The following is a 15,083-nucleotide window of genomic DNA, read 5'->3' on the forward strand; positions in this document are numbered from 1 at the left end:
ATTGACCAAGAGCCCAAAGCACTATTTCCAGGGCAGGGAGTTCTCCCAGGCTCCTGACCAACAGTCCTTGCTCAACCAATACCATCAAAAACAAATTAGCCGGTCATTCATCTCACTTGTTAGTTGGGGCCTTGGCTTAACGTCTCATCTAAAGGATGGGACCTCTAATGTTGCAGTACTCCCTCACTGGCGTGTCAACTTAGATTATGTGTCCAAGTCTTGGAGTCGTTGCAAAAGATTCTATGGTGCTATTCAAAGAAGAACAAGGAGTTCTCCCATTATTTTGGCCAACATTCCTCCCTCAACAAACACCACCAAGAAAACCCCATATTAATTGGTCATTCATCGCATTTGCTGCATTTGCCTACCAAACAGTGACTGTATTTCAAAAGTAATTTATTGGTTGCAAGGGTATAAAAAGGCACTATATAAATGCATGTTCATTCTCAGACTGGCAATCAGTAACTAGTGGTGTTCCGCAGGGGTCAGTGCTGGGTCCCCAACTCTTTACAATCTATATTAACGATTTGGAGGAGGGGACCGAGTGTAACATATCAAAGTTTGCAGATGATGCTAAGATGGGAGGGAAAGTAGTGAGTGAGGAGGACATAAAAAACCTGCAAGGGGACATAGACAGGCTAAGTAAGTGGGCAGAGATTTGGCAGATGGAATACAATACTGGAAAGTGTGAGGTTATGCACTTTGGCAGGAAAAATCGTAGAGCAAGTTATTATCTTAATGGCAAGAAACTGGAAAGTACTGAAGTACAAAGGGATCTGGGGGTCCTGGTGCACGAAACTCAAAAGGTTAGTATGCAGGTGCAGCAAGTGATTAAGAAGGCCAATGGAATGTTGGCTTTCATTGCTAGGGGGATAGAATATAAAAATAGGGAGGTATTACTTCAGTTGTACAAGGTATTGGTGAGACCGCACCTGGAATACTGCGTACAGTTTTGGTGTCCATACTTAAGAAAGGACATACTTGCTCTCGAGTCAGCACAAAGAAGGTTCACTCGGTTAATCCCGGGGATGAGGGGATGGACATATGAGGAGAGGTTGAGTAGATTGGGACTCTACTCATTGGAGTTCAGAAGAATGAGAGGCGATCTTATTGAAACATATAAGATTGTGAAGGGGTTGGATCGGGTGGATGCGGGGAGGATGTTCCCGATGATGGGTGAAACTAGAACTAGGGGGCATAGTCTTAGAATAAGGGGCTGCTCTTTCAAAACTGAGATGAGGAGGAACTACTTCACTCAGAGGGTGGTAGGTCCATGGAATATGCTGCCCCAAAAAGCTGTAGAAGCTACATCATTACATAAATTTAAAGCAGAAATAGACAGTTTCCTAGAAGTAAAGGGAATTAAGGGTTATGGGGAGCGGGCAGGAATTTGGACATGAGTCTAGGTTCGGATCGGTCATGGCCCTGTGGGTAGCGGAGCGGGCCCAGGGGCCGTGTAGCCTGATCCTGCTCCTATTTCATGTGTCTAATTCTGTTAGATTCAGGAGATGGTTCTGTGATAGTGGATTGGCGGTTAGGATCAGATCAGCCATGATCTTATTGAATGGCGGAGCAGGCTCGAGGGGCCGATTGGCCTACTCCTGCTCCTATTTCTTATGTTCTTATGTTCTTAACGCCACGCAATGGTTAACGGATAGTTGATATTGTTGCACAGTGATTATACAGCCCTCATTCAAATACAACAAATATGCAATGTAATCTGTGTTCTATAAAAGTAAATTGCCGAGGTGCTGCACTGGTTATTAGAGATTTCACCTTTGTTCTCTTTTGTTTGCTGAGCTAATGAATCGTTGGCTATTTGTTTGCAATGCTTGAGAACCTTTCCAAACAGAGAGGCATCATTTACATTAGATAGATGTTATGTTTTATCATCTGCAGTTCTTGGAAGAGATGCAAAGGCAGAAGCTTTCTTCTCTAAACAATCCGATCACCCTTTAGCATGTCAGAAACCACCAACGATGAGCATTAAACCGACCGTGCTCCTAAAGCAGGTTCAGATCAAGTTAACACAAAGCAGATGTTTCCTTAAATAAACGACATCACAAAGGATCGTTGGATCCACTGCCGGGGCCTCCAATCATCTCTAGAGAAGCACCTGGAACCCCCTAAAAACAGGCAGGACCGGGTCATCCAGCCAGGAGAAAGGGAAGAGACGGCACCTGCGATACTGAGCTAGTGGGCACGTACGGACTGATCAGGGTAGAAGTTTGTCTTGGGTTGTAGTGTTAAAGGGGCGTGTTGCAACGGCCACCCTTTATACAGCCGTCAATGGAACTGAATATCTTAAGGGGTCTACAACAGGGGGCCGATGCAATCTCGCCCGTTTTACTGCTCAAGTTAAATTTGTGCCCCGTAATCTCCAATAATGTAGCTGATTTGTTGTCCTGTCTGAGAGGACCTCAACTAGCTGAGGGGGGGTGGGGGGGGGGAATCCGGGAATCTTTTTCATAAACAGACAGCAATCCCTACACTTGTGCCAGAACCAGCAACCATCGCACTGAAAATATAATAGAATGACGCAGTCAGAGGCTAAAAGGAACCAGATTGTCACCAACTGAAATTATGGAACTAATGTCCAGATTTATTAATTAAATAAATGCAGTGACAAACTTGAGAATAACCGTAATATGTCTATACTGGAAGTGAAAAGTGAGAAAACAAGCCCACAATGTCTGTGCCGCAGAACTGAAGACCCCTTTTACATCTCTGATTTGCTTTCACTGTGCCAAATTTAAAGTTCCTTTTCTACTGTATTGTCCACTAGAATATGGGCTGAGACTGCCCAATATGTTTTACATAGACTCAGTCTAGGCTGGTGCCAAGCCTGCGGCCTGCACATAAAGTGAGAATTGTGCAACTCTCTTTCCCCTATTTTTGTGATCAAGCGTTACAGATAACCAAGTAGCAATAAATTATAAGAATTCTTTGGGCTAGATTTTCAGTATAGACAGTTTTGGGGCGCTAACCTTAGCGCCCGCCCGAAGTTAGCGCCCGCCCCAAAGTAGCGCCCCGTTGCCGGAAATTCAGTGGCTTCGCCCTAAGAGAGTGGTGGAGCGCTAAAAGAGGCGTTCCACTCCTACCTTTAGGCGCTAAGCCGGCGGTCCAGAGGGATAGCGCCCAGGCGGGGCGCAGCGCGGGTGCGGTCATTTTTGCACTGACAGCAGACCCCGTGGTGCCGACCAGCTGTTAAAGGGGGAAGGGACGAATTGGTCTGCTGCCACGCCCTGCACACTGCAGCCTTGCAAAGAGGCCTCAACACTGCTGCTCAGCCCCAGGGAGTCATGGCAACGCCAGAGAAGGCCCGTCAGCGTGCCCTGCGCTTCTCAGAGGGTGATCTGGACATAATGGTCACAGCTCTGGAGGTGAGGCGCAAGATCTTGTTTCCAGAGAGTGGGAGGAATCCAACCCACCATGACTACACCAAAGCCTGGAAGCAGATCGCCCAGAGGGTGACGTTCACCGGCGAGGCCCCCAGGACCCACAAACAATGTCGTAAAAAATACAACGATCTGACCAGGATTGTGAAGGTGAGTAGCCTTTCCAGTCTCCTCCTCATTCTTGCATGTACACCTGACATGATGGGCAAAGGGAGCTGAAAGTCCTATTGGCCAGCCCTCAGCCAGCAGCATTGGGACAGTCATGAGCATCAAATGGCCAATCGGCACTCTACACTTTGGCCAAGCTATTCCACCATGGGAGGCAGTGCACAGTACATCAGGGCTTCACTCTGTCCAAGCTATTCCACCATGGGAGGCAGTGCACACTACATCAGGGCTTCACTCTGTCCAAGCTATTCCACCATGGGAGGCAGTGCACACTACATCAGGGCTTCACTCTGTCCAAGCTATTCCACCATGGGAGGCAGTGCACACTACATCAGGGCTTCACTCTGTCCAAGCTATTCCACCATGGGAGGCAGTGCACACTACATCAGGGCTTCACTGCGCACTTACAGCCCGTCCTTTCTCTTGCAGGCTAAAGTAGCGTTTAATCGCCAGGCCCGTGCCAGGGGTGGCCGCGCCAAGCTGCAGAAGCTCACTCGGCTGGAGGAGCGCGTGTGTGTGCTCATGGGAGCCCGTGTGATTGTCCCCACAGCGTGCGGTGTATCCGACCCTCCACTGGCCGGCAATGGTAAGGACCTCGCCTTTTGGCCCTCTCGCGTCGCACTGGCCCATCCGAGCTACCTCCTTTGCCACTGTCCCACCAATGCGCTGAATCCCACCAGTCCTAACTCCCTCGCTGACGCCGTCTCCTCACTCTGAAGCTACTCTTGTGCATTCCTGCTTTCAGCTGGTGACGACCAGGACCCTGAAGCTGCCAGTGACAGCACCTCCGACCAGGAGGAGGAGGAGGAGCAAGCCGGACCTTCGGGGGAACAGTCACGTCCCGCAGGAGAGGAGGAAATGCTTGACACCTCCTCACTGGACGAGTGCCTGGAGGAACTGTCGCAGGGCAATGCAGCTTCTGCGACCAGTGGCGTCCAGCCACCCAGCAGCCGTGCGCGTGGCCCGCGGCCTTCCACCCAAAGGGGGGAAGGATCAGAGGGGAGTGCTGCTGCTCGGCACACTCGCCGTCACCAACGCGGCAAGGGTCCCCTAGTTCGGCCCCCTCCTCCCCAGCGGGAGAGTCGCGACTCCAGTCCGGACACCTTCACTTCGGAGGAGGTGCGGAAGCTGGATAAGATGGCCGACGACTCGGACCGGCGACACACGGAGCTCATGAGCGTGGTGGGGTGCATGCCTGAGGCCATCGAGTCGCTGGCGACCAGTGTGCGCGAGTTCGGGGCAGCAACTGCCGCGAGTGGCCGCATGCTGACTGATGCCGTCAAGACCCTGGCGGATGTGATGCGCGCGCACACCAGGACCACAGGGGCACTCACTGCTGCCACACGCGCTGTCTCAGGCAGGCATCGCCAGGGCAGCCGCCGCGCTGGACCATCCCAGCAAGCCGCCCCTCGGCTGATTGCTGCGGATCCTGCAGTGCGGGCCCGGCCGAGTGCCACCGCGCCACAGCACCAGCCAGCGCATCCCAGACGCCAGCTGGCCCACATTGCGCCATCCGTCGCCGCCATTCCCCCTCTGGGGCGTCAAGGGCAAGCGGCTGCAGCTGATGGTGGCCAGGCTCAGGTGCGCCACTCAGCAGACGGCCCCTCGAGGCCCAAACGCCGCGTAGGCCGCCCCCCAGCGGCATCTGGCGGAAGGGCATCTGAGCCTCAGGCGCCTTCCCCCAGCCTCGCAGCAGCCACTGGGCAGAGCTTGCGAAGGAGCAGCAGGCCGGGCAGGGGAGGCAAAAGGCTGGCCAAGGTCTCGCCCTCGCGGGCCACTCAGTAGAGGGTGTGGGCAGCTTTCCTTTAATATGGCGGTGGCCATCTTTATTTTGCCCATGGTTGTGCTTTTGGAGGGCTTATTTTTTGCGTTAGGCCGACGTTGAGGCCCGGTTTGAAGAAAGGTGGAGTGACTCCTCCCCAGTTTGTGGGAGTGAGTCGTTTGTTGGGCTTTTTGTGGGGCCCGTTTATTGTTTTTGGGGATTCATGTGGGAAGGGCTTTTCATTTTTGTGCAATAAAAAATTATCTTTATTCATGCAGTCTCCATGGTTGTTCTTCTTAGTGTTTGTTGGCTTCGCCGGCTGAGGGCTTGCGGAGCGGCTGCATTCATCTTCCCTCATGGCCCCTGGCCATTCCCTGACAGGGGGCTTAGAAGTACCGTGTAATAAGGTGGCGTCGTGCGGCCCTTGGCCCTGGTCGCTCCCTCCTGGGAACATACTCCTGCTCCTCCTCCTCCTCCTCCTGCTCCTCCTCCTGAGGTGCTGGTCCAACGTCAGGTGGCAGTGCCTGAGTCCTGCGGATAGCCAGGTTGTGTAGCATGCAGCAAACCACCACAAATTGGGAGACCCGGTCCGGCGAATACTGGAGAGCTCCTCCGGAGCGATCAAGGCAGCGGAACCGCTGCTTGAGGACCCCAATAGTTAGCTCGATGATGTTGCGGGTGGTTTGATGGCTCTCGTTGTAGGCCTCTTCAGCAGCGGTCCTGGGCGCGCGGAGCGGGGTCATGAGCCAGGTGCACAAAGGATAGCCTTTGTCCCCGATGAGCCATCCTCTTGGGGGAGGCTGTGCCTGGAACATGTCATGCACAGTACTCTGCCGCAGGATAAAGGCATCGTGGCTGCTGCCTGGGAAGCTGGCATTGACTGCCATGATGCGCTGCTTGTGGTCACATACCAGCTGCACATTCAGAGAATGGTAGCCCTTCCTGTTGCGATACTGCTCGCCATGCTCCAGAGGGGCCCGCAAAGCCACATGCGTACAGTCAATGGCGCCCTGCACCAAGGGGAATTCCCCGAGTCTGGCAAATCCCAATGCGCGCTGATGCTGGCTCTCGAGGGCCATGGGGAAGGAGATGAATTGGCTTCTCCTTCTGAACAGTGCTTCGGTCACGTGGCGGATGCAGCGATGCGCGCCATACTGGGAGATGTTTGCTATGTCCCCAGCAGCGTATTGGAAGGAGCCGGTGGCATAGAAGTTCAATGCCACCGTCACCTTCACTTCCACCGACAGAGACGTCCTGCACCTGAGCTTTGGCCGCAGATCTCGGCGAAGCAGGTGGCAGATCTCTGCAATCACCTCCTTTCGGAATCGGAGCCTTCTAACACATCGCGCGGCACTCATGTTTAGGTAGGAGCGCTGCTGGCGGTATAGCCTGACTGGGTAAGGCCTACGTGGCCGACGCCTGTAGCCCCCTCTGCCTCTAGCCAGGGCTGCCCCTCTCACAATGCGTCTGCGAGCCCTACGGACATGGCGCTGCAGCTGCGCGTTGGCACCCCATGCAGCCCCCATCAAATCCTGGCAAACAGTCTAATTTCCAAATGGCCACTTGCAGCGCTATGGCCTGAGTCCAAAAATACCTGGCTCTTGCTGCTTCAAACCAGTTAGCTATCCTCCTTGTTGTGTCTCCAGAAATGCGTTGCACAAGACTGTTTTCTGAAAAAAGGCTGGCCTTTATACTGGAGAGGACGTTCCCTTTAATTAGCGCCTCCCGGGGCCCGCGCTGGTTGTGTTGCGTTCCTTTTTCCAAACGCTCCGGCCGCCCGCCGCACAATGGGGCGGTCCGACTGAAGTTTGCAATCGGGGCGGCCAAAGGGCGTTGCACGAGGATGTGACGTCATTTTCTGCGCGCGCATCCGGGCGGGCGCTAAACTTTGCGCCGGCGCTAACGGGCAACTTAATTTGGGGCGGGGCGCAAACTGCGCTGCGCCCGGGCGCTACACGCATAGCGCCCGGAAATCACTTCTCTTAAGGCGCTAACTGCTGGCGCAAGCGACTGAAAATCTAGCCCTTTGTCTTTTTTAAAGATACATTATCCTTTTTTAACTTAATAATTAATTAAAACTAATTTAAAAATAAGACAGCAGGACAGGGTGAAATCATTTGCCCAAATTGAAATCACTTAAAGTATCAACTGAACTTTACAGAAATAATCCGGTTCAAAATATGTATGATTAATGTTTTTAAATTATGGCTTAAAGAGACACCCCATCTTGACATTTTATTTACCACTCATAGGAGCACAGAAACAGGCCATTCGGCCCAACCAGTCCATGCCGCCGTTTATGCTCCACTCGAGCCTCCTCCCATCTTTGCTCATCTAAATCTATCAGCATATAACCCTCTATTCCCTTCTCCCGCATATGCTTTTCTAGCCTCCCCTTAAATGTACAGGAAACTTTGTGCTATCCAGCACCGACGGGACCGAGCTGTTGCCGTCCCATCAAAACTGCCGGACAAACCAGCGCTAATGTTGAAACATACGGAGATTTTGAGCTCCGTATCTGGCAACAAACCCTGTTGCAGCCTCTAAACAGTCGGCCGTACCTTGCAAGCGTCTCTGTAGCTTAGCAACAGCTTCAGCGAGACCTTGCAGAGCCTGACTGGTGAAAAAAAAGCAACGAAAAGAAAAAAAACCTAACGAAACGGCTCCTGATTTTTGCCGGTGGCTCGAACATTCCAGACAGTTAACCTCTGGATAAACCAAAGTTTCCTGTATCTATACTATTCGCTTCAACCACTCCCTGTGGTAGTGAGTTCCACACTCTCACCACCCTTTGGGTAAAGAAGTTTCTTCTGAGTTCCCTATTGGATTTCTTGGTGACTATATTATATTGATGGCCTCTCGTTAATGCTCTTCCCCACAAGTGGAAACATTCTCTCTGTATTCACTCTGTCAAAATTTTTCATAATTTTAAAGACCTCTATTAGGTCACCCCTCAGCCTTCTTTTTTCAAGAGAAAAGAGACGCAGCCTGTTAATCCTTTCCTGATATGGATACCCTCGCATTTTGGTATCATCCTTGTAAATCTTCTCTGCACCCTCTCCAGTGCCTCTATATCCTTTTTATAATATGGCGACCAGAACTGCACACAGTATTCAAAGTGTGGTCTAACCAAGGTTCGATACAGGTTTAGCATAACTTTTCTACTTTTCAATTACATCCCTCTAGAAATAAACCCTAGTGCTTGGTTTGCTTTTTTCATGGCCTTGCCAACCTGTGTTGCTACTTTTAGTGATTTGTGTATTTGTACTCCTAGATCCCCTTGTTCCTCTACCCCACCGAGACTCGCACCCTCCAAGTGATAAGTGACCTCCCTATTCTTCCTACCAAAATGTAATATCTCACATTTATCTGTGTTGAACTTCATTTGCCAATTATATGCCCATTCTGCAAGTTTACTAATGTCCTCCTGTAATTTGTTGCAGTCCACCTCAGTATTGACTATCCCCCCCAATTTGGTGTCATCCGCAAATTTAGAAATTGTGTTTTTGATTCCAAAGTCTAAATCGTTAATGTGAATTGTGAACAGCAGTGGTTCCAGCACTGATCCTTGTGGAACATCACTACCCACCTTCTGCCACTGTGAATAGTTACCCTTTACTCCTACTCTCTGCTTTCTGTCCTGAAGCCAGCCAACTATCCATTCTGCTACTTGTCCCCTGACTCCGCATTCTCTGACCTTGTTCATCAGTCTATTATGGGGTACCTTATCGAAGGCCTTTTGAAAATCCAGATAAATTACATCTACTGCATTACCATTGTCTACTCTCTCTGTTACCTCTTCAAAAATTCAATGAGGTTGGTCAAGCAAGACTTTCCCTTTTGAAATCCATGCTGACTGTTCATTATTATATTTTTGGTTTCTAGATGTTCTTCTATTTTCTCCTTTAGTAGGGATTCCATTATTTTTCCTACCACTGATGTTAAGCTGACTGGTCTATAATTCCCTGGACATGTTCTATCCCCCTTCTTAAATATTGGTATTATGTTAGCTATCCGCCAGTCCTCTGGCACTACACCTTTTTCTAACGAATTATTAAATATGCGTAGTAATGCCTCTGCTGTCTCTTCCTTTTAAAATGCGTGGATGCAATCCATCCGGACCAGGTTTTTTTTCCTCTTTGAGTCTGATTAATTAATTTAATATACCCCCTTTTTTAAAAATTTTAAATGCGCTTATCTCATTACTAATCTCATCATCCAATGTCATGTCCACCTGTTCTATCTCCCTGGTAAATACTGAAGCAAAATAATTATTTAAGATTTCTGCTATCTCTCTATCGTTACCTGTGATATTAGTCTGACTATCCCTTAATGGCCCTATTCCCATCCCAACCTTCCTTTTTTTATTGATGTGCCTATAAAATATTTTACTATTTTGTTTTATGCGCCTTGATAATTTAATTTCATAGTTCCACTTTGCCTCCCTAATTGTTTTTTTGACTTCTCTCCTAATCTTTTCATATTCTCCCTTAGCATACACTCCCCTGCTGTCTATGTACTTAATGTATGCCTCATTCCTTACCCTTAATTGTTCCCTTATGGCTTTATTCATCCATGGAATCTCATTAGTGTTTAGTTTGTTCTTTCCTTTTAGCGGAATATATTTTTCCTGCACTCTGTTGAACACCGTTTTAAATGTTTCCCATTTGGATCACTCCACCAATATCTGGCTGCTGACAATATTATTGGTTGAAAAAACAAGTGCCAAAGTGAATGGTTTCCTCTCTGCGAGCTGCCATTGATTACTGCGGAAGGATTGTTAGCTCCTTACTGCCATCAGATTGTGATGCCGCATTACTCATTTCTGCCACATCTTGAGAGCCTCGGAGTAATTCTCGTTTTAAATTCATCCCCTTTTCATGAGGCATGCAGCCGGTAGCACAGAGAAAACTCCGCCTCTGTTTAATCACAACTCGCTGTTCTAAACCCAACTAGAAATGTTAGGAATCATAGGGGGTCATTTTAACCAAACTGGCTGGGCCAGAAACCCATGGGATTGGATGGAACGGCGGTTTTACACCCTGCTCAATATTATTTTCACCGGCTTCAATGGAGAGTAAAATCTGTTGGGGTGTGAAACCAGCATTGCACCCGATTCAGTCAGTTTCCCGACGGGCAGGATGGTTTAAATTACCCCCACGGATTCCTAATTTATTTCAGACAGCTGTGGCAAGTGACATCACCATCTTGTGACAGAAGATAGCCAACGTTCTCTTGAAAGCAGTTAATCGCACCCTCTCAGTCAGAGGAAAACCTCCACCTTCAAACCGGCTCGTCAGTCAAAATGAAAATATAACGATGAACTGGAAATGGATATTGGAGGAGTGCAATATACTCAGTGCAAACCGTTTGGGGCTTCAAGTTTAAGATCAACAAACTGCACACTGGGGTAATTTTGATTTGACCAGTATTATAAAACGGGTGATACAAAATCGGCAGCCCCTTTTACATCTCTCCCCAGTTTTATTTCCATTGGTCAATGGATAGCTGCCAATTTGCTGTCGCCTGTTCCACACTGTCGACAGAATCTACCCCCACGCCGTCTCTAAAAGCAAACTCCCCCTCTCAAAAGATGACAGCAAATTTAAAAATGCAATACAGAAGAGAGCAAAGAAAATGCAAAGCATCACCTTACCTGCTACAAACAACGCAGGTGCCCCTGTACTGCCCTGCCACGTCTGGTGCACTCTGAGTGTAGGTTAAGGGCTTATGCGGGTTGCGGCATGGCTTGGGCCATATATCTGCAGTGTCTGGGAATTCAACAGCAGAGGTTTTGCTGGTGGGACTACTGGCTGGAGTCCCCTGGATGGGTGAATGGCATGGGGAGGTGAGAGGTGTGATATTTGAAGAGGTACCTAACAAAAGAGCATCCTGGTCAGATAATTCCGTACCGAGAACCACAGCACTAAGCAACACAATCAGAAGCAAATACAAATTACACCAACTTTCAATATAACAGACAGCTAAAAAACATGGCAATTAAGGTCTCGAGCTTAATTTTAAAAATATGCATGTTAAGAAAATGAAACAGTTGCTTGCCTTGCCGTAATAGTCTTTTGGCATTCACGTGGTTAGTTGTGGCAACAGCATAGGAGGCTGAGAACGATCTACTTTTGGCAATAGTCAGCAAGACTGAGGGGGAGCAGCTGTTGTTCCAAGATTCTGTATTAAAAGAACTGAAAAAAACCAGGGGTATAAACAACTGTTATCAAACACCACATGAGTTAAGAGTTCAACCCACTCCAGAGGTTTCAGAATGAAGTCATGTTACATTATGTAACGGCACCCCTGTTTAGAGATGACAGCACTATGACCGATGACACCAAACTTGGGGGTGTGGCAAACAGTGGGGATGATACCAATTGGCTGCAACAGGACATAGAAAGGCTAGCAGAATGGGCAGACAAGTGGCAGATGGAATTTAATACAGAGATGTGTGAGGTGATGCATTTTGGCAGAAGGAACAGGGAGCGGCAATATACACTTAATGGCCAGTTTTAAAGAGTGTGCAGGGACAGAGGGACCTGGGAGTTAATGTGCATAGGTCCCTGAAGGTGGCAGGACATATTGAGAGAGTGGTTAACAAAGCATATGGGATCTTGGGCTTCATAAATAGAGGTATTGAGTACAAAAGTAGAGAGGCTATGCTGAACCTTTATAAAGCGCTGGTTAGGCCACAACTGGAGTATTGTATCCAGTTCTGGTCACCATACTTTAGGAAGGATGTGAAGGCCCTTGAGAGGGTGCAGAGGAGATTTACCAGAATGGTTCCGGGGATGGGGGATCTTAGCTACAAGGACAGGTTGGAGAAGCTGGATTTGTTTTCATTAGAGCAAAGGAGGTTGAGGGGTGATTTGATGGCGGTGCACAAGATTTAGATGGGGAGAGGCTGTTCCCACTAGTTGATGGTACAAGGACTAGGGGATACAGATTTAATGTTTTGGGCAAGAGATACGGGGGGGGAATGTGAGGAAAAACTTTTTTACGTAGTGAGTGGTGATGACCTGGAATTCGCTGCCGACGGAAGTGGTGGAAGCGGAGACACTCAGGGCTAAAAATTCAGTTGGGCGCCGTTTAGGGCGCCAAGCTCGCCTGGGTGCCGGAATTACCGCTGCGAGCGGAGCCACTTGCGCCATCCGAAAATTCAGTTTCTGCGCCCCAAATGGAAGCGGGCCGCTAATCGAGGCTTCCCGCGCCTCGCTTGGGGTGCTGAAACTGAATATCGGCGCGCTAAGGGCCGCAGCGCCACACGCTGCGGCACGGCACGCTGCGGTACTCCCACTGTTAAGGGGGAGGTGCCTGCAACAGCGCGATCCCCGCTCGCGAGTGCCGGCAAATGAGCCCGGCACCAAGGAGAAGTGCCGGGCTCTCGGGAAACAGCCGGCAATGCCGCGGGGGGGGGGGTGTAGGAGGCCGGGGACGGAGGTGCTGGCAGGCGGCCGCCGAAAAAGCGGCCGGCCGCACCTCCACCTTAACTAGCGCCACTACCGCCACAGGTAGGCCCCTGTGTACCGGTCGCTATTTGCGGCCGGCGCTGAAGAGGCGGGCGCGACCAAATATGGTCATCGGGGCGGGAGTGGGGCGCTGCGCACACCGATGACGTCATCGGTGGCGGCGCAGCGCTACAGGCTAACGCCGCCATTAGCGCCCCGCTAAATATCGCGGGAGGTGTGGCCAGTGGCGCAAAAGCCACTGAGTGCCATCTTTGGGCGCAAACTGGTGGCGCAGGCCACTGAATTTCTAGGCCTCAATGTTTTCAAGGGGAGACTGGATAGGCAGTTGAGGGAAATAAACTTGCAGGGCTACGGGGATAGAGTGGGGGAATGGGACCGACTAGATTGCTCCACAGAGAGCTGGCATGGACTTGATGGGCCGAATGGCCTCCTTCTGTGCCATTATGACTCTATGACTTTGACTTTATGACCATTACATACAACCATATATGCCGAGTCAAAACATCAATTAATTTGAGTGCGAATTTACTACTTCAGAACTAACAGTTTACATATGTGTTATTGTACTGCAATACAGTGTTAGGGCATGGCAAAAAATATACACAACGCAGGCTGATATGTTGTGTGACTTGACAACATGCCATTCTATGCCGGTGTAAAATTTAAATTGGAGACCTCAAATCTCCCGCTTCTTAGCTATAACCTCTGAGTGAAGCAAAGTTGCGATGGGCTCGATTCTTATTGAAGAACTGGTTCGTAACTTGCGAAGCGAGCACTTGCATAATACACGGCCTTCCTTTAACGATGACATTGAGATCGATAATCATTAACAAATCAACATCTCTCACATCTGCATTTATTCTTCGTGCAATTCCTGGGTAACAGCACAGTTATCACCGTCTTTCAGTCATGATGGCCATGCACACAGGAGTGAAAGAGGTAAGCTGTTACACAGAATAGTTTATAAGGGGGAGAGGCACTGATCAGGAAGTTAAGCTGTTGGGTGTGGGAGGGAGGGGGACTGAAATCACAGGTGAAGAGGTAGGTTTTAAAGGAGGAAGGTATCAAGACCAAGTGATTTTGCAGAGTAGGAGTGTGGTGTGTGAAAGATCGTCCTCTGATGGTGCAGAGGGAGTGAGAGACGAGTAGTAAACCAGAGGCGGAGGTGGGGAGGGTGTGTGCAGGAACTTGCAGCAAGATTGGATGAACTGGCTTGTTCTCAACTCACAGGAGTATGTGGTTATACTCAGAACAGCCTGTACTGTAGCAGACTGTGCACTCGCTCCCATTCATCGAGGAACAGGCCCGTTTCTCTCTGGATGTGCCCAGATAGCTTGTTGTTTCAGATCGGCAGTCACATCTCTGAACAACCATGCTCCGAGCTCCATTTTCCTCATTTCTGTCACCGACTATAATCGCCTGCTACTGTTTCATGAAAGACAAGCATTCCTGAGCCAAAGACCACTACACACGGCATGGCTGCACACTAAGGCTCTTGGAAAAAAAGAGTTGTCAGCTCAGATTAGACAGAAAATTTATCTGGTTTGCAGTAATGGATTTTTTTTCGGCCTCCGTCCCTTCTCATTTTTATAGATAAGGTCCCCGTGATATATTATCCCCACTTCAATAAAAAGCTTTGTCATCACAGTTCATATGAAGAATTAAGATCGTAACTATGCACGGTTTAACATACAAACTGCACCTGATGAACATTGAAAAGTGGTAGGAGTTTCCACTGTATGGGAGTGATTGTCCACAAAGTTGGATGGTATGCCACGCAAACCTCTCCCCGCCAGCCTTGCCTCTCACCCCCACAGTGGGAAATGTTACCTGCTCGCCGCAGGTAAATGATGGTGGGGAAGATCGAGCCCAGGAACCAGTCCGACTTCCCCCTGCCAACCCCGGGGAACTACCAGCTGACCCTGGTGCCGAGGCGGAAGGGGTTGCCAAACCCCCTTTTGGAAGGAGAAGGCCCGGTTGTGCCGATATTCAGGGGTGTTCCTCCCCCTTTGCTGCCTCCTCTTCCAGCGCTGCGGCACTGCCATATCTTCCTATCCCCCCCCACCGGCAGCGGTGGTCTCACTCGTATTGCGGGGAGCACACCCTCCAAGCTTAAACAGCCCCAATCCAGGAAAATGGATTGGGGCATCAGCAGAAGTCCCTCCAGTAGCAAACCCATCCTGGTGGAAAATCCCGGCCTACAGGTCATAAGCACATACTCTGGTCGCGCTTTCGCCAGCTGTGGCGAGTCCAGTGCGGCCGGAGTAGGTGACGGCGTCA

General features: G+C 49.7%; 1 protein-coding gene across 1 annotated transcript in view; it reads right to left on the reverse strand.

The window, feature by feature from the left end:
- pde3a (phosphodiesterase 3A, cGMP-inhibited) overlaps positions 1–15,083 on the reverse strand; it is a 548,293-nt gene that overhangs the window by 97,541 nt on the left and 435,669 nt on the right. Inside the window, exons 5-6 of the mRNA XM_086010030.1 lie at positions 11,389–11,525; positions 10,985–11,204 (exon numbers count right to left, since the gene is read on the reverse strand). Coding sequence (XP_085866156.1) covers positions 10,985–11,204; positions 11,389–11,525 — 357 coding nt within the window. The remainder of the gene's footprint in view (positions 1–10,984; positions 11,205–11,388; positions 11,526–15,083) is intronic.

Source organism: Somniosus microcephalus, chromosome 17 (genome assembly GCF_052327205.1).
Source record: "Somniosus microcephalus isolate GS21.2 chromosome 17, FLI_Smic_1.0, whole genome shotgun sequence".
Classification (NCBI taxonomy): Eukaryota; Metazoa; Chordata; class Chondrichthyes; order Squaliformes; family Somniosidae; genus Somniosus; species Somniosus microcephalus.